Source organism: Piliocolobus tephrosceles, chromosome 1 (genome assembly GCF_002776525.5).
Source record: "Piliocolobus tephrosceles isolate RC106 chromosome 1, ASM277652v3, whole genome shotgun sequence".
Classification (NCBI taxonomy): Eukaryota; Metazoa; Chordata; class Mammalia; order Primates; family Cercopithecidae; genus Piliocolobus; species Piliocolobus tephrosceles.
In genome coordinates, this window is record NC_045434.1 from 128,962,300 (window position 1) to 128,981,597 (window position 19,298).

Below are 19,298 nucleotides of genomic sequence, written 5' to 3' on the forward strand. Positions count from 1 at the left end.
TGTTATGTTATGTTATGTTATGTTATGTTATGTTATGTTATGTTATGTTATGTCTTTAGGAGCTACCAAGTTTGGATTGGGAAATTGTCAAAATAAAAATTTCATGTAATAAAACATTTGCTTTTTAAATATGTATAGGGTAACATCTATAACAAGCAAGCGAGAGCTTTTCTCAAAAATAAATGGTCTTTTAATCTGCCTGTCTTGCCAATTTTAGGTTTTTTGGAGAAGGAAGTTATAACTTACCATGTGTTTTGAACAACTTTTTTTTACTTTTTAGGCTTATTCTTTAGTAGATCGTGAGGTTGGTTACTGTCAAGGAAGTGCTTTTATAGTTGGATTGTTGCTTATGCAGGTAAGTTAATATAAGTATTAAATGTCCAATGAAATTCTTTGTTAAAGTTGGATTGGAGAGTTTAAAAAGCATCTTTGTTTTTATTACATATAAGTGGATATGGGTATTTTTTCCTAGGCATAATTTGAATACAAATATTTAGTTTGCACTTTAAAAGATTAAACGTGTTAAAATAACATGCAATAATACCTTACCACCAAATGAAATTTCAACTTAATGATGTATACATTTTTACTATAATATTCTACTAAAGCTTGTATCTATAGTAGTTTAAAATCTTATTTGTTAACATTTAATGAAGAGTAATCTTTTTCTAATCAAGGAGGGAATAATTAAAGTGTTGGTAAGAAAATCTTGTTTATATTGTACAATATCTTTAGAGATTTATAGTGAATTTAATTTATCGTGTAGCTAAAAGCTCGTTATGCATACCTCACTGTATGCTCTAAAATAGTGGTACTCAGCCACTTTCACCCCCTAAGGATATAACTTTGTTATTGAGTAATTGTGTAGTGGGTTTGGGTGGGATGTTTTCAGAATTCGGGGTAGGATAATCATAGCTTTGAAGGGAAATGGCATGTAGTATTATCTCTTCAACTTTGTTGAAATGTAAAGTCCATGTTACTCTTTATTTAGTCTCAGATTTTAGTCCTGAAAAGGAATCATGGAGATACTTGGTTTGAGTCATATAGGGTGGTTTTGCAATTCAGTTCTGCACATGCTGTATGAATTTAGGCTAGATTATTTAACCTCTCTCTGAGCCTTAATAAGATAATACTATCTACTTTCAGATTATTTGTGAGAGTTATTTGAGGTAATGTATGTAGAAAAGCCTAGCATGGTGTTTGGCCCATAGGAGATAGGCAGTGAAAGTTCAGTGATTTACCCAAGATCACACATCCTGGTAGATAAAAACAAAGCAGGAATCACAAACTGTTTCCTGATGCTTTGCTTCAGTTTCCCAACTGCTTTGAGTTTTAAAGCTCTGTTGCTGTCAGGAGTATACACACCCCTCTTTTCTGAGTAGAATAAACCTGATGTCAGAGACACTGGTTTATAATAAAAATAATTTTTACTCTGTGTTATAGCATATGTAAGAACACATAAGAAGTGCTCCCAGTGGTTATTGATTTCTAAGTGGAATTAGGTTATAAATAATACAATGCAAAACTAGATTTGTTAATGTTAAGGTATAGTTGTTTAACAAAATTATGATTTTCCAGCTTTGCGCAATGGCAGTGTCTTAGCCAATGAGGTTTATCCGAGGCACAATTATTGCTAATTGAAATTAAGATTTTCCTACTTTATGATTGTTTAGTACTGATAGATCCTTCATTATTGAACTCAGACATCCTTATTATCAGTCTAGTGATTTTTGCTGCTGTTCTGGTCCTTTTATTTTCCTGTTAGCTCTACAATAACCTTTTAGTAGTTATTTCTCTTGGGCATCTAAAGAGCCGTTTTTCTCTGCTTGAGGTCTGGATCTCTGAACAGCTGACCTAGCTCTCTAGGAATCCTGTGGATCCTGTGAATCCTCTAGGAATCACAGTTTCCTTCAAGACAGGGCAAGCAGTGGTGGTAGAAATACTAACTTCAATAAGTATTATTACCACCATTGGAGTAATAAATAATATTTTGGTGATTGATCTACTTAGCTGTTGTCAGTGGCAGCAATATATTAACACAACAGTAGTCACTTATGGCCCAGGGCCATAAGGTAGAAAAGCTCCTCTTTTTGTTTCTGAAGTTTATGCTCACACCTTATGGTATGTTGTTGTCCCGTAACTTCAGTTTAGAAATGTAACTCAGAGAGTCTGATAACATTTGCAAAGTTAGTGCATATTGTATCAAAATGGTTAAAAGTGTTGGATATGTATGTTTTGTGTATATCTCACTCCTATAAAATTAGGTATATTGTCTGCATTAGACCTTTGCAAAAGACATCGATTCTCATCAACTCAGAGTCACGGAGAAAGTATGTAGCAGCACATTGCTCTAGGACTCAAGCATCTTGATTTCTTTCTAATGGAAAGGAATGACTATAAAACAACTTGGTATATGCCTCTCCGTGTCACATTTTTTCGTTTTGTCACCATAGTTTCAATTTTTTTGAGAAGGACCTAGTGATACTTTTTCTGTCCCCTTTTCCTCTTTTGCCAAATTACCTCAACTTATTTTTAAAAATGTTGCCGTTGAAAAAATTCTCCTCTAGTTCCCATATTAATGCTATTGCAAAGAGGAGAGGGAATGAAACTTGTTTTGATATGTTCAGAAGACAAGAAATTGTTGTAAGACAAAAAGGGAAATTATAATTACATACTCCATAATGACATTTTGGTCAACAGTGGACTGCATGTATGATGGTGCGCGCCTAAGATTGTAATACCCTATTTTTACTTTGCTTTTTCTATGTTTAGATATACAAATATGTGCCATCATGTTACAGTTGGCATACAGTATTCAGTACAGTAACATACTGTACAGGTTTGTAGCCTAGGAGCAATAGGCTATATAGCATATAGCCTAGGTGTATAGTAAGCTATATGATGTAGGTTTGTGTAGGTGCATTCTATGATGTTCGTACAATGATTAAATTGCCTGAGGACATATACCTCGGTAATCTCTGTCCCTTTCCAGTGCTGTGGGAGAGAAAAGAGAACACAACTACCTTAGGAGAGAGCCAGGTTTCAGTGTTGAAATATTCTTAAGGGAGATCCAGATTTCAGCTAAAGAAAGAGAGCAACATTTGGAAAAGAGATTGAGGATCTAGGTAGACTATTCTGTTCATGGTAGGATATGGGTTCCAGAAAATGCTGTGAAAAGGTTTAGGAAAGATTGGAAATGGGGTCAGATTAGGGGAGCAGTAAAATTATGTAGGATGAGAGTCCTGGGATTTGGGGCTTCTCATAGTGACTGACATAATTCAGTGGGACTGTGGAGCTTGATATAATTAATAGAGATAACCTCCAAAGTAGAATTGTGGCCATGTGTGTTGAGAGGAAGGAAGAAGTGCAGGTTTTGCCAAGAGTAACTCTTGGCTCCTGTCCGTGGCTGTGTCAAGGCCAGGGAAAATGTCTTGTTATTAGCAGCAGTCTTCAGCAAGAAGAAGGCCTGGAGATCCTTTGGGATGTTCTCTTTTGAAACACACCGGTATAATGGGAATGAATGATAATTAGCAAATTTTATTATTTTGAGAAAGATGACTTAACACTTTGGGTAGTTATTTGCCTAAGTATTCTGAATATCTTTGTAGCTCTTTACAGAGCTTGCATATTGATTATCTTATTTGATATGATTTTCTGGTGATTTATACATAAAATGTGAAATTGATAACTTTAAACCCCAATTTCAGATAATATGAAAACATAATCAACATGTCCTTTTAATACTTACACCATGTCATATGACTTTTTGCTCAGAATCCTCAAAAAACCTTCTCTCTCGCTTAAGGTAAAAGTCAAAATCCTTACCATGGCCTCTACAGCCCTCTGCATTTTGGTCCCCTGTTATTTCTCCTCCATGATGTAAGCTTCACTCATAGTATTCTAATTTAGTAGTTCTCTATTTGCTGTTTCTTGAGCATGCCAAGTGTGATTCCATTTTAGGACTTTTGTACTCTTTGGTCTTCTGGAACTATTCTTTCCTCAAATGCTCCCTTGCTTTCTTCAGTATTCTGCTCAACTGTTACCATATCAGGGGACCTTTCCTGATCTACATCAATAGCTGTGTGTCTCCCCAGCATTCCCTGTTACCCTACATTATTTTATTTCTGTAGCATCTATCACCATCTGACATACATATTAGTTGATTTATTCTGTGTCTTGTCTGCCTCCCTCCATTAGAAAGTTCAGTTTCCTTGAGAATAGAGATTGTGTTTATTTTGTTCACTGCTGTATACCCAGAAAGAGAAAAGTATCTGGCTATAAATCAGTATTTGTTGGTTGAATTAATGAATGAGGCAAGTTGAGACAGTTGGTTTCAGAGATTGTAAGATTTGTTTAACTTCTCGTTCTTGGTGATGGAATGGGAGACTAGAACTTTCTGATTCTTAGCTAATTGCTCTTAGCATTGCAGCACACAGCCACTCAAATAGTGCTTATGATTGGCTGGGTACTTAGTTTAAATATCATTGGTTTATTTGTGTATCATAGAACATTAACCTATGTTGTTTTTTTCCTTCCAATGTAGATGCCAGAAGAAGAAGCTTTCTGTGTATTCGTTAAATTAATGCAAGATTATAGACTTCGTGAACTTTTTAAACCAAGTATGGCAGAATTGGGCCTTTGTATGTACCAATTTGAATGTATGATACAGGTAAAAGTGCAGTGTTGATAAAAAGGCATATTGCCTTTGTGTTTTTTGTATCTTGTTCTGAGTGCCAACTGAGCAAATTTAATGTTAAAAGCGTTAAAGCACTTGAATGTGTAAGTGTTTTAATTACATGATTTTTTTTTGGTTGGTTTATGTACGATTTGACCCTTCACATTAGGTAGATCACAGTCTAGAACTTGACTCCAGTTTTCTTATTCAATCCTTAAGCATTTCTGCCAAATGTACTATATACCCCTTACCTAATCACATGAATTTCCTTATTATATCCTATTACTGTTACATGGTCTAAGCTCTCTTACAGGAGCTTTATGATATTATCACACTGACATCAGTCCCCTTACTTTGAGACTCTGTCTCTTTGAGTCCTCTCCTCTGCCTTTTTACTTTTATTTTATTTTTATTTTTTACTAGCCCGTAATTTTTTTTCCTGTAATGTTTTCTTTTTATGTTGCTAGTTTAAGACTCAAGGACTGAATGAAGGTGGAGAGAATAGGAGCAGAATCAAAATCAAGGGAAAAATACCTTTGAAGTATTTTACCTTTCTGGATTTAATTTTTATATTTTGTATATTTAAGTTTGCTATAATGTAAATATTTTCACTTATTTAAATTTCAATTTCAATTAAATGAGCAGAATATAAGAAAATAGGTTAATGAATCAGCTGGCATGGGAGCCATTTTTATTAGTTTCCTGTCTCCTGGCAGCCTTATAAACTCCAAGTTTTTCTATCTATGGTGGGACATTTTATTTTTTATTTATTCATTTATTTATTTTTGAGATGGAGTCTCGCTTTGTGGCCCAGGCTGGAGTGCAGTGGCGCAATCTCGGCTCACTGCAAGCTCTGCCCCCTGGGTTCATACCATTCTCCTGCCTCATCTTCTCGAGTAGCTGGGACTGCAGGTGCCCACCACCACACCCGGCTAATTTTTTGTATTTTTTTTTAGTAGAGACGGAGTTTCACCATGTTAACCAGGATAGTCTCGATCTCCTGACCTCGTGATCCACCCACCTTGGCCTCCCAAAGTGCTGGGATTACAGGCGTGAGCCACTGCCGTGCCCAGCTGATTTTTTAATTGACATACAATGGTTGTACATTATGGAGTACGTACTTTTTGTTTCTATATATTTTAAAGAAAAAGCCAGAATAGGTCTTAAGATGAATTTTTTTTTTTTTTTTTTTCTGAGACAGAGTCTAACTCTGTCGCCCAAGCTGAAGTACAATGACATGATCACGGTTCACTGCCTCCTTGACCTCCTGGGCTCAAGCCATCCTCCTACCTCAGCCTTCTGTGTAGCTGAAACTACAGGTTTATACCACTGCAACTGAATAGTTTTTTATTTATTTTTATTTTTTATTTTTTAATTTTTTGTAGAGACAGGGCTTCACTATGTTGTCCAGGTTGATGTTGAACTCCTGGGCTCAAGTGATCTTCCTATCTAAGCCTCCCAAAGTGCTGGGATTACAGGCATGAGCCGCTGTGCCTGGACTAGAGATTATTCTTAATTATTTCTTTTCTGAAATAGTAAGCTTGTTTTTAGCAGCCTTAAACTCTTTTAATGTTATATTTTTCAATTAATGTGTCATTTATGGCTGGATGCAGTAGCCCATGCCTCTAATCCCAGCACTTTAGGAGGCTGAGGTGGACAGATCACTTGAGCCTAGGAGTTTGAGACCAGCCTGGGCAACATGGCAAAACCTTGTCTCTACTAAAAATAAAAAAAATTAGCTGGGTATGGTGGTGTGCACCTGTAGTCCCAGCTGCCTGGGAGGCTGAGATGAGAGGATTGCTTCAGCTTGGGAGGCAGAGGTTGCAGTGAGCCAAGATCACACCACTGTACCCTAGCCTGAGTGACAGAGTGAGACCCTGTCTCAAAAAAAAAAAAAAAGTCTCATTTATGTTTTGAATTACTAGACTTGCTGAAACATCTGTATTTTGAGTATTTTTCCTGTTCTTTAGGAAGGTAAGAATTAGGTGATCAATGGTAGATAGTGCCTAAAAGTATTTTAACATGGCATTTCTTTTCTTTTTAAACGTCTTTTTGAAATATTATAGTTGATAGAAAAGTATAGAAAATATCAGTCACTCTTGTATCCACCAACAGGATTAAACAAATATAAAACTTTTATTGGTTTCTTTTTATTAATAAATTAAATGTTATACTCAAAATTCCAACTACGCATTCTTTTCCCCTTCTTTCTTTCCTAGATACGAGCCACTGTCCCAAATGTTTCAATTTCTATGTCTTACATTTTCCATATGATGCTTGATCTAATCTTTGTGTTTGGTATAGGATGATCTAGTATAAATATAATGATCTAATTTGAAATAGTCAGTTTTACTGTGTTATAACTAACTGCTTTCTTCTCTTTAGGAGCATCTTCCAGAGCTCTTTGTACATTTTCAATCTCAGAGTTTTCATACCTCAATGTATGCATCATCCTGGTTTCTGACTATCTTTCTTACAACTTTTCCACTACCAATTGCAACAAGGATATTTGATATCTTTATGTCTGAGGTAAGCTAATGGGCAGACAAAGAGCAGGAGCTGAGCAAAGCGGTCACTGAGTTAGTGAGAGCAGGGCAATGAGGAGAGCAATGAAGGAAAGCCATGTGTCCCATGCAGAACTGCTTACATGGATAATCCCATTTAAACCTTATAATAACCCTATCAGGTAGATACTGTTTTTGTTCCATTTGTTAGATGATAGATGAGGAGGGTGAGACTTAGAGAAAGGTTAAGTAGCTTATCTGTGGACACACAATACATAAGTGGTGTTTGTAACAAGGATTCAAACATAGGCAGTTTGGAGCCTACACTGTTAATTATACCTCTTTATCACCTCCTAATACAGTGAAAGTTCATGAGAGGTAAAATATTTATCTTACAGTTAAAATTGTTGCAATGCATCTGTCATCCAAAGAGTAAGAAGTAATAAGCATGTTTCTTCTATTCTATGAACACATTGCAGGTTGTTGTCCTTTTGTCAGTAGTACATAGAGGCAATCCTTTATTTTCTAGTCTGTGAACTCAGTGTTGCTATTAATTACATCTTGGGAAAATCAATTTGTATTACCTATCTAAATTAGTTCAGATCACAGTTGGCCAACTGTGATTCATGTCCCAATCAGATGGACAGATTTTTGTGCCAAATCTGTCCTTCCACACCTGTTTTTAATAAAGTTTTCCTAGAACACAACCCTGCCCATTTATTTGTATGTTGTGTATGTCTGCTTTGGGGTTGTAGTGACAGAGCTGAGTAATTTTGACAGACAGTGTAGCCCATCAAATCTAAAATATTTGCTTTCTGACTCTTGACAGAAAATGTTTACCAGCCTCTAATTTAGATCCCTAAATGCTGACCTTAGTATTATTTCAAATGACTTGTTTTTGTTGATGGAAGAGTAGGATAAATTTGGATTTATTTAATTTGTTTCCTCAGGGTTTAGAAATAGTGTTTCGTGTAGGATTAGCACTTCTTCAGATGAATCAGGCAGAACTGATGCAACTTGACATGGAAGGGATGTTACAGGTAAGTTCATAATTCCTTTTTTTTTTTTTTTTTTTTTTTGGAGACAGAGTTTCACTCTGTTGCCCAGGCTAGAGTACAGTGGCGTGATCTCTGCTCACTGCAACCTCCACCTCCCAGGTTCAAGTGATCCTTCCCCCACCTCAGCCTCCTGTGTAGCTGGAATTATAAGCGTGCACCACTACACCCAGCTAAGTTTTATATTTTTAGTAGAAACAGGGTTTCACCACGTTGGCCAGGCTGGTCTTGAACTCCTGACCTGAAGTGATCCGCCTGCCTTAGCCTCCCAAAGTGCTTCGATTACAAGCATGAGCCACCATGCCCAGCCCATAATTTCTTGAATGTCTTTGGATTTCACTATTAACAGCACTTAAGTCATTCTTATGTTTTTCTTTTATTGTATCTTAGCACTTTCAAAAGATCATTCCACATCAGTTTGATGGTGTCCCAGACAAGCTAATCCAAGCAGCTTACCAAGTCAAATACAACTCAAAGAAAATGAAAAAGTAAGTATTTTATATTTTTGTTGGAAATTCAGTGAAAGTTGCAAAACATTCTAGTGATACAGTTTTCCACCTTAGGTTATGGAACTGTTTTATTTTCTTTGGTGGTATTGGTTTCATTATAACATAAAGCTAATGTTGGAATATACAGCTTTTAATAGTGGTGCGTGGGACTAGCATGTACTACCTTTAAAACTTTCCTCCTTTTACATATTGACTAGAATTAGTAGCCTGGAATGGATATACATATATGAGGATGCTGTTATTTTTGAAACCACTTTTCTGGTGTGGTCCCATTCAGTGACATTCTTTTCCTCTTAGTTTGACCCCAGAGTGTCACTTAAGTTCAAAATTAGCATAACCAGCAAGATAGACATGAGGTATGGATTGGGAACTTAAAAATTTATTTATTTATTTTAGAGACAGGCTTTTGCTCTGTCACCCAGGCTGGAGTACAGTGGTGTGATCATGACTGCTCACTGTAGCCTTGAAATCCTGGGTTCAAGTGGTCCTCCCACATCAGCTTTCTAAGTACAGGAAGTACCCTGTCTCTACTAAAGTACAGGTGTACTACAGGTGCACACCACCATGTCTGGCTAATTAAAAAAATTTTTTTGTAGAGACAGAGTCTCACTGTATTGCCCAGGCTGGTCTCAAACCCTTGGGCTCAAGTGATCCTCCCACTCAGCCTCCTAAAATGTGGGGATTACAGATGTTAGCCGCTGCACCTGGTCAAATTTTATGTATTGTGCTACTTTCTAATGAAGCTTTTTTTGGTATGCATGTCCTAAAAGTTCAAAATAAACAGTCTTGGCTCATTAGTTTTATTTTTGAAACAGATTAAATGTATTAATTAAAATAATAGCCATGATTTCTCTAGCTTCCAGTACTTAATTCTTAACCTGTGGTCATGTACTTTCTATGGCATAAAATGCTTTAAAATGATAACAATACTGTATGCTAGCAGTTAGTTTCTTTTCTGCTGCAATATGAAATTACATTAACATGTACAACATACTACTCCCATGGATATTCCTACTCCACAAAGTATATTTAAATATGAGTGAGAATTTTGTTATTAAAATTAGTTAGCTTTTCCATGCACAAATGATATGTAGTCCCAGCTACTCGGGAGGCTGAAGCAGGAGGATTGCTTGAGCTCAGGAGTTCACAATCAGCCTAGGTGATACCTTATCTCTTTAAAAGGTAAGTATTTTATATTTTTGTTGGAAAAATAGTGATACCTTATCTCCTAGTGATACCTTATCTCTTTAAAAAAAATTAAAAAGTTAGCTCTAATTGACAAAAGCAAGCCGAGCCGATTTTTGAGCTTCAACTTTTATTATTAATAAGTTACTTGTGATGTTTTAAATAACCACCATCATGTTGCTACATTTTAAATAACTACCATCATGTGGAGACATCATATAGACCAAAAATCTGCTGTGCCTTGTAACTGATAAAAATGAATTATCTCAATTTTTGTCACATGGTAAAACAACATTGAACTCACACTAGCCAGGCAGAGAATTTATTTTACTTTAGAAGTCTGATAGAGAATGAGGTTCCTTAACCTTCTTGGTAACTAATTCTCCTTGTATAGATCTTGTCATATGTACAATCCATTTCTGAAATTTCAGTTAATCCTGTTTACTTATCAGATTTCTGGTTCCCTAGTTCTTTCACTTCCTTATTCATGCTCTCCCCATTCTGCTTTATCAGGATCTCTAGATTGAGGTGTAAAAGCCTTCTTCTGATATGAACAACTGTACTTCCTCTGCCCTTTTGTTTCCTGTATTCATGTAGCCAGTTGTTGTTGCATAGTTACTGAGATTGCTGACAGTAAATTATGTTTCCAGTGGCCTTCCATGTGTGTTTATATTGGCTTTGATTAATTATCTCATTCCTCACAGTGGTTACTTCAAACCTTACCATTCTTCCCAACTCCCATCCCCTTTTTGCCATACTTAACTCTCACCAGATTACCTTATTCCTAATTCAGCAATTATTTTCAAACTTCCTAAACTTGCTGTCTTCCAGCTTGTAGACTTAGCTATGTTCTTTTTTTTCTCCTTTTAGAATACAGTATTTTTTCCTTTATAATGCTAATTCAGAATACATGATGTTACTCGTTTCCATCTCTTCCAGCTCCTTGCTCCATTAACTATTCCTTCTGTCCTCTGTCTTCAACCTCTCTCTCTCTGTTGTTTCATTTTCTTCAATCTAAGAAGATAATTTTTAGTTCTGACTTAGAAGCAACAAAATAAAACCTTCCTCAACATAGCATTTCATTTTCCTTTTATGAAGCTTAGCTGTGAAGAAAACAATAGATTTTACTCATTAGCTACAGATCACATTCTATTTGCTTTTTTTCACTTGGGAAAATGTTCAGACATACAGAAAAATAGAATAAGAAATATCCATTGCTTATTGTCTACATATAACAATTGTTAATATTTTGTCATATTTATTTTTTTCAAAGTATTTCAAAGTAAATATTGTTAATATTTTGTCATTTATTTTTTCGAAGTATTTCAAAGTAAAGCTCAGAAATTGTGACACTTCACTCTTTAATACGTCAGTATTCATGTCCATAAAGTAATTTGCCTCCTTTACCACATTGCTTTCACCACTTAACAGTAATTCCATAATATTGCCTAATACTCAATCTATGTTCACATTTCCTCAGTTGTGCCAAAAATTTCTTTGCCATTGATTGCATTGTATTCGGTTGTTCACTTACATTTTTAAAAATTTAGGTCAGCACCATCTATTCCAATCTTCCTTTTTAATATATTGACTTGTTGAAGAGACCAAGTCAGTTTTATGGAGAATATCAAACCTGAAGGATTCATCTGATTATTTCCTTGTCATCTCATTTAACTTCTGTATCTCTTGTGTTTTCTATAAACTGAGAGCTAATGTGAAGACTTAATCTAATTAAGCATGAACATTTCTGGCAAGAGTACTTAATAGGTGATACCATGTACTTTATTCATCTTAAAAGATGTATAATGTCTGTCTCACTGTTATTAGAGATGCCATGATTGATGACTAGATTAAGGTAATGACAGATTTCTTTATTATAATAGCCGTGATGGCCCTCTTGGCACCCAGTAAGTATTTTGTAAGTTGATACTTTGGCATCGTAAGAATATCCAGTTCCTTATGACTTTCCACCTCTTGGCTCAGTCTGCTCAAAAGTATTAATGAGGGCTAGGCACAGTGGCTCACACCTATAATCCCAGTACTTTGGGAGGCTGAGGTAGGCAGATCACTTGAGGCCAGGAATTCAAGACCAGCCTGGGCAACATGGTGAAATCCTGTCTCTAAAGGAAAGAAAGAAGAAAAAAAAGACCAAAAATTAGCCAAGTGTGGTGGTGAGCACCTTTAGTTCCAGCTACTCAAGAGACTAAGTTGGGAGAATCACTTGAGAAGTCAAGAAGGATGCAGTGAGCTGTGATTGCGTCACTGTACTTCAGCCTTGGCAACAGAGTGAGACCCTGTCTCCAAAAAAAAAAGTATCATTGGGGATACTTTTCGTGTTAAATTGTTTCATTTAGGATAACAAAAGCATGATTTTTAAAATGTCGTTCTTCTTACTTTTATCAGTCAGCTTTCTTCATAACCTTTTCTTCTTTGACTGCAGCTAACTTCATTCTACTGGAAACACGTATAAACACTTCATTATTTCAGCCAGGCATGGTGGCTCACACCCACAATACCAGCACTTTGGGAGGCCCAGGCAAGAGGATCGCCTGAGCCTGGGAGTTTGAGACCAGCCTGGGCAACATAGCGAGACCCCATCTCTGCAAGAAATAAAAAAAAGCTAGCCAGGTGCCTGTAGTCTTGGCTTCTCCATAGGCTGAGGTGGGAAGATGGCTTGAGTCTGGAGTTGGAGGCTGCAGTGAGCTATGATCACAGCACTGCACTCCAGCCTGGGTGACAGAGTAAGACCCTCTCTCTTAAACAAAACAAAAACTTCATTATTCTCTTTAAATACCAAATTCCAGAGAAAAGAGTTAGTGGGAATGGTGTTCTTTTGAATTAGTCTATTCTTTTGCAGGGGGCATTATTAAGGACTTACAGGCCTATATTCAGAATGTTTTAAGGTTGCAAAGTAAGTTGTGTTGAACATCACAAAATTTTGCCGAAGTGACACTAGTTTATAGTCTAACCCAGCAGTGTATGAGTTCTTATTGTGGCCAGGTGCGGTGGTTAACACCTGTAGTCCTTTCACTTTGGGAGGCTGAGGCAGGCAGATTGTTTGTGCCTAGGAGTTTGAGACCAGCTTGGGCAACATGGTGAAACTTTGTCTCTACAAAAAAATACAAAAATTAGCTGAGTGTGGTGGCGCCAGTACACCTGTGGTCCTAGCTACTCAAGAGGCCAAGGTGGGAGGATCACTTGAGCCTGGGCGGTCCTGGCTGCAATGATCCACGATTGTGCCACTGCACTCCAGCCTGAGTGACAGAGTGAGACCCTGTCTAAAAAAACGGTCTCATTGTTCTACTTTGTCATCAGTGCTTGGTTATTCTTAATTTTTGCCAATCTGCCTAATTTTTATCAGTCACAGGGGGTATTATTAAGGGCTTGCAGGCTTATATTCAGAATGCTTTAACATTGCAAAGTAAGCTGTGTTCAGCATCACAAAATTTTGCCAAACTGACACTAATTTATAGTCTAACCTAGCAGTGTATGAGTTCTCATTGTGGCCAGTATAAAATGTCTCATTTTCTACTTAATTTACATTTCCCTGATTGTTAATAAGAGTAAGCATCTTTTCATACATTTATTGGCCTCATGTTTTTCTTCTATTTTTTTTTTCCTCCCTTTTCTCTTGCAGTGTCTACTTCATACTGCTTTGACTTCTTAGTGGTTGCTAGTTGTTTGTAATCTGGGTTGTAATCTTTTGTCAGTATTAAAAGATAAGTCTTGTCCGTTTCTACCAAGTATCAGTCTTGGAATATATAATAAACTCACAATTGGACCTACCTCTCAAAAATGCTCAAGCTTCTTGTTGGTTGGAAGGTGGCAGCACAGAAAAGTAAATGGCTTATTACATGCAAGTATATAACAGATTATTAAAATTATATGTTAGAGATACCTAACCCGTATGTCTTCAAACTGGCATACACAGTCTGCTGGGTGTCAGGAAAATGTTCGGAGCTTGGTTAAGTAGATTTTCAATTTCTATCCATATTCTTTCCTATAGTTTATCTGTCTGATAACATTTTTGTAGTAGAGGTGCCTTGATTCTCCTTCGCACCTTCCCTTTTATAGCATGCCTTCTCCCACTTTATTAAAGGAAGGAAGGAAGGAAAACCTGTCAGCCAATCTAGATCTTACTATGGTACATTACTTTAGTTTATAAAAAATCTCTGCAGCTCCAAACAAAAAGAGCAGTTTCAGAATGACTTGCTCCTCAGGGAGTATCCCCTGAGAGAGCAAAGCAAGAAAAATGGAAGTTTTCTTTATTACTATTATTATTATACTTTAAGTTCTAGGGTACATGTGCACAATGTACAGGTTTTGTTCAGCTCCCACCTATGAGTGAGAACATGTGGTGTTTGGTTTTTCTGTCCTTGTCCTAGTTTGCTTAGAATCATGGTTTCCAGCTTCATCCATGTCCCTGCAAAGGACATGAACCCATCCTTTATTATGGCTGCATAGTATTCCATGGTATATATGTGCCACATTTTCTTAATCCAGTCTATTATTGATGGACATTTAGGTTGGTTCCAAGTCTTTGCTATTGTGAATAGTGCTGCAATAAACATACGTGTGCATGTGTCTTTATAATAGCATAATTTATAATCCTTTGGGTATATACCCAGTAATGGGATTGCTGGGTCAAATGGTATTTCTAGTTCTAGATCCTTGAGGAATCACCACACTGTCTTCTACAGTGGTTAAACTAGTTTACAGTCCCACCAACAGTGTAAAAGCATCCCTATTTCTTCACATCCTCTCCAGCATCTGTTGTTTTCTGACTTTAATGATTGCCATTCTAACTGGCGTTCATGGTATCTCATTGTGGTTTTGATTTGCATTCTCTGATGACCAGTGATGATAAGCATTTTTTCACATGACCAGTGATGATAAGCATTTTTTCACATTTTTTCACATTTATGGCTGCATAAATGTCTTCTTTTGAGAAGTGTCTGTTCATATCCTTTGCCCACTTTTTGATGGGGTTGTTTTTTTCTTGTAAATTTGTTTGAGTTCTTTGTAGATTCTGGATATTAGCCCTTCGTCAGATGGGTAGATTGCAAAGATTTTCTCCCATTCTGTAGGTTGCCTGTTCACTCTGATGATAGTTTCTTGTGCTGTGCAGAAGCTCTTTAATTTAATTAGATCCCATTTGTGAATTTTGGCTTTCGTTGCCATTGCTTTTGGTGTTCTAGTCAGGAAGTCTTTGCCCATGCGTATGTCCTGAATGGTACTGCCTAGGTTTTGTTCTAGAGTTTTTATGGTGTCACGTCTTACATTTAAGTCTTTAATCCATCCTGAGTTAATTTTGGTATATGGTGTAAGGAAGGGATCCAGTTCCAGCTTTCTACATATGGCTAGCCAGTTTTCCCAGCATCATTTATTAAATAGGGAGTCCTTTTCCCATATTTTGTTTTTGTCAGGTTTGTCAAAGATCAGATGGTTGTAGATGTGTGGTATTATTTCTGAGGCCTCTGTTCTGTTCCATTGGTCTATATCTCTGTTTTGGTACCAGTACCATGCTGTCTTGGTTACTGTAGCCTTGTAGTGTAGTTTGAAGTCAGGTAGCATGATGCCTCCAGCTTTGTTCTTTTGCTTAGGATTGTCTTGGCTATGCGGGCTCTTTTTTGGTTCCATATGAACTTTAGGTTTTTCCAATTCTGTGAAGAAAGTCAGTGGTAACTTGATGGGGATAGCAGTGGATCTATAAATTACCTTGGGCAGTATGGCCATTGTCAGAATATTGATTCTTCCTGTCCATGAGCATGGAATGTTCTTCCATTTGTTTGTGTCTTCTTATTTTGTTGAGCAGTGATTTGTAGTTCTCCTTGAAGAGGTCCTTCACATCCCTTGCAAATTGGATTCCTAGGTATTTTATTCTCTTTGTAGCAATTGTTAATGTGAGTTCACTCATGATTTGTTGGCTCTCTATTATCGGTATATAGAAATACTTGTGATTTTTGCTCATTGATTTTGTATCCTGAGACTTTGCTGAAGTTGCTTATCAGCTTAGTGAGATTTTGGGCTGAGACGATGGGGTTCTCTAAATATACAACCATGTCATCTGCAAACAGGGACAATTTGACTTCCTCTTTTTCTAATTGAAGACCCTTTATTTCTTTCTCTTGCCAGATTGCCCTGGCCAGAACTTCCAACACTGTTTTGAATAGGAGTGGTGAGAGAGGGCATCCCTGTCTTGTGCCAGTTTTCAAAGGGAATGCTTCCAGCTTTTGCCCATTCAGTATGATATTGGCTGTGGGTTTGTTATAAATAGCTCTTATTATTTTGAGATATGTTCCATCAATACCAAATTTATTGAGAGTTTTTAGCGTGAAGGCTTTTGACTTTTGTCAAAGGCCTTTTCTGCATCTATTGAGATAATCATGTGTTTTTTGTCATTGGTTCTGGTGATGTGATGGATTATGTTTATTGATTTGCATATGTTGAACCAGCCTTGCATCCCAGGGATGAATCTGACTTGATCATGGTGGATAAGCTTTTTGATGTGCTGCTGTATTCGGTTTGCCAATATTTTATTGAGGATTTTCACATTGATGTTCATCAGGGGTATTGGCCTAAAATTCTCATTTTTTGTTGTGTCTCTACCAGGCTTTGGTATCAGGATGATGCTGGCCTCATAAAATGAGTTAGGGAGGATTCCCTCTTTTTCTTTTGACTGGAATAGTTTGAGAAGGAATGGTACAAGCTCTTTTTTGTACCTCTGGCAGAATTTGGCTGTGAATCCCTCTGGTCCTGGACTCTTTTTGGTTGGTAGGCTGTTGGTTATTGCCTCAGTTTCAGAACCTGTTTTTTTTTTTTTTTTTTTTTTAATGTAACAGGAAAAAAAGGCAATGGATTTTATTTTATTAATTGTATCCACTTACAAACAGACCTAAGGTCACCCTGATGTGTAGACACAATGAGATTTTTGTTGTTTATAGTCTTTAATTGAAGTGATAAGGGAAATAGATCTATTTAAAATCAAAACCAAACAGCTATTTATGTCTAGATTAAGAGGTAGCCCCAGGTGTGGGATTCACATTTTGAGTGGCCACTTGTGGTGCGACCTCGATGATCCGGGGTTTGTCTATGATTCTGGCTGTGCGGTTGCCCTTCTCTACAATCCCAATAATCCATGCTTGGTGGCCTTCACCATATTTGGGGGACTTTATCTCTGCACAGAACCGAGCTGCTTGCTCACGTGGTAAACAGATCAGAAGGCCGCCTGAGGTCTCCGGGCAGGTCCCGTGCATGAGGCCGAACATGTTTCCGCAGGCCTTGCTCACCGCAGCCATCTTGGCCAGCACCGGGAAGTTGTGGATTACAAATGACACCTCGTTCCTCTGCTGCTTGGCCAGGTTCTGCACATGGCCCAAAATCCCGAAGCCTGTGATGTCAGTGGCCGCATGGGCATTAATTGGTCTATTCAGAGATTCTACTTCTTCCTGTTTAGTCTTGGGAGCGTGTATGTTTCCAGGATTTTATTCATTTCTCCTAGATTTTCTAGTTTATTTTCATAAAAGTGTTTATAGTATTCTCTGATGGTAGTTTGTATTTCTATGGGATCGGTGGTGATATCCCCTTTATCATTTTTTATTGCATCTATTTGATTCTTCTCTCTTTCCTTCTTTATTAGTCTTGCTAGCTGTCTATTTTGTTGATCTCTTCAAAAAACCAGCTCCTGAATTCATTGATTTTTTGAAGGGTTTTTTATGTCTCTGCCTCCTTCAGTTCTGCTCTGATCTTAGTTATTTCTTGCCTCCTGCTAGCTTTTGAATTTGTTTGCTCTTGCTTCTCTAGTTCTTTTAATTGTGGTGTTAGTGTGTTGAATTTAGATCTTTTCTGCTTTCTCTTGTGGGCATTTAGTGCTATAAATTTCCCTAAATGCACTGCTTTAAATGTGTCCCAGAGATTCTGGTACATTGTGTCTTTGTTCTCATTGATTTCAAAGAACATCTTTATTTCTGCCCTCATTTTAGTATTTACTCAGTAATCATTCAGGAGCAGGTTGTTCAGTTTCCATGTAGTTGTGCAGTTTTGAGTGAGTTTCTTAATCCTGAGTTCTAATTTGACTGCACTGTGGTCTGAGAGACAGTTTATTGTGATTCCTCTTCTTTTACATTTGCTGAGGAGTGTTTACTACCAATTATGTGGTCAATTTTAGAATAAGTGCAATGTGGTGCTGAGAGGAATGTATATTCTGTTGATTTGGGGTGGAGAGTTCTGTAGATATCTAGTAGGTCTGCTTGGTCCAGAGCTGAGTTCAAGTCCTGCACATCCTTGTTAACCTTCTATCTTGTCGATCTGTCTAATATTGACAGTGGAGTGTTAAAGTCTCCTATTGTTACTGTGTGGGAGTCTAAGTCTCTTTGTAGGTCTCTAAGGACTTGCTTTATGAATCTGGGTGCTCCTGTATTGGGTGCATATATATTTAGGATAGTTAGCTCTTGTTGAATTGATCTCTTTACCATTATGTAGTGGCCTTCTTTGTCTCTTTTGATCTTTGTTGGTTTTAAGTCTGTTTTATCAGAGACTAGAATTGCAACCCCTCCTTTTTTTTGCTTTCCATTTGCTTGGTAGATCTTCCTCCATCCCTTTATTTTGAGCCTGTGTGCATCTTTGCACGTGAGATGGGTCTCCTGAATACAGCACACCAATGGGTCTTCACTATTACCTAATTTGCCAGTCTATGTCTTTTAATTGGGGCATTTAGCCCTTTTACATTTAAGGTTAATATTGTTGTGTTTAAATTTGATCCTGTCATCATTGTGATGTTAGCTGGTTATTTTGCCTGTTAACTGATGCAGTTTCTTCATAGTGTCACTGGTCTTTACAATTTGGCATGTTTTTGTGGTGGATGGTACCAGTTGTTCCTTTCCATGTTTCGTGCCTCCTTCAGGAGCTCTTGTAAGGCAGGCGTGGAGGTGACAAAATCTCTCAGCATTTCCTCGTCTATAAAAGATTTTATTTCTCCTTCACTTCTGAAGCTTAGTTTGGCTGGATATGTGATTCTGGGTTGAAAGTTATTTTCTTTAAGAATGTTGAATGTGGGACCCCACTCTCTTCTGGCTTGTAGGGTTTATTCCTAGAGATCCACTATTAGTCTGATGGGCTTCCCTTTGTAAGTAACCCAACCCTTCTCTGTGGCTGCCCTTAACATTTTTTTTCCTTTATTTCAGCCTTGGTGAATCTGACATTTTATGTGTCTTGGAATTACTCTTTTCAAGGAGTGTCTTTGTGGTGGTCTCTGTATTTCCTCAATTTGAATGTTGTCCTACCTTGCTAGATTAGGGAAGTTCTCTTGGATAATATCGTGAAGAGTGTTTTCTAACTTGCTTCTGTTGTCCCCATCACTTTCTGGTACACC

The 19,298-nt window shown here is 37.2% G+C and overlaps 1 protein-coding gene and 1 pseudogene across 3 annotated transcripts in view; both read left to right on the forward strand.

Annotated features, from left to right (window-relative positions):
- The window catches only part of EVI5 (ecotropic viral integration site 5), a 281,488-nt gene that overhangs the window by 96,844 nt on the left and 165,346 nt on the right, over window positions 1-19,298 (forward strand). For all 3 annotated transcript variants that reach the window (XM_023231039.2, XM_023231037.2, XM_023231040.2), the window contains 5 exons: window positions 281-355; window positions 4,544-4,669; window positions 7,061-7,204; window positions 8,130-8,219; window positions 8,625-8,722. In XM_023231039.2, coding sequence (XP_023086807.2) covers window positions 281-355; window positions 4,544-4,669; window positions 7,061-7,204; window positions 8,130-8,219; window positions 8,625-8,722 — 533 coding nt within the window. The remainder of the gene's footprint in view (window positions 1-280; window positions 356-4,543; window positions 4,670-7,060; window positions 7,205-8,129; window positions 8,220-8,624; window positions 8,723-19,298) is intronic.
- Window positions 1,577-1,744, forward strand: LOC111555200 (annotated as a pseudogene).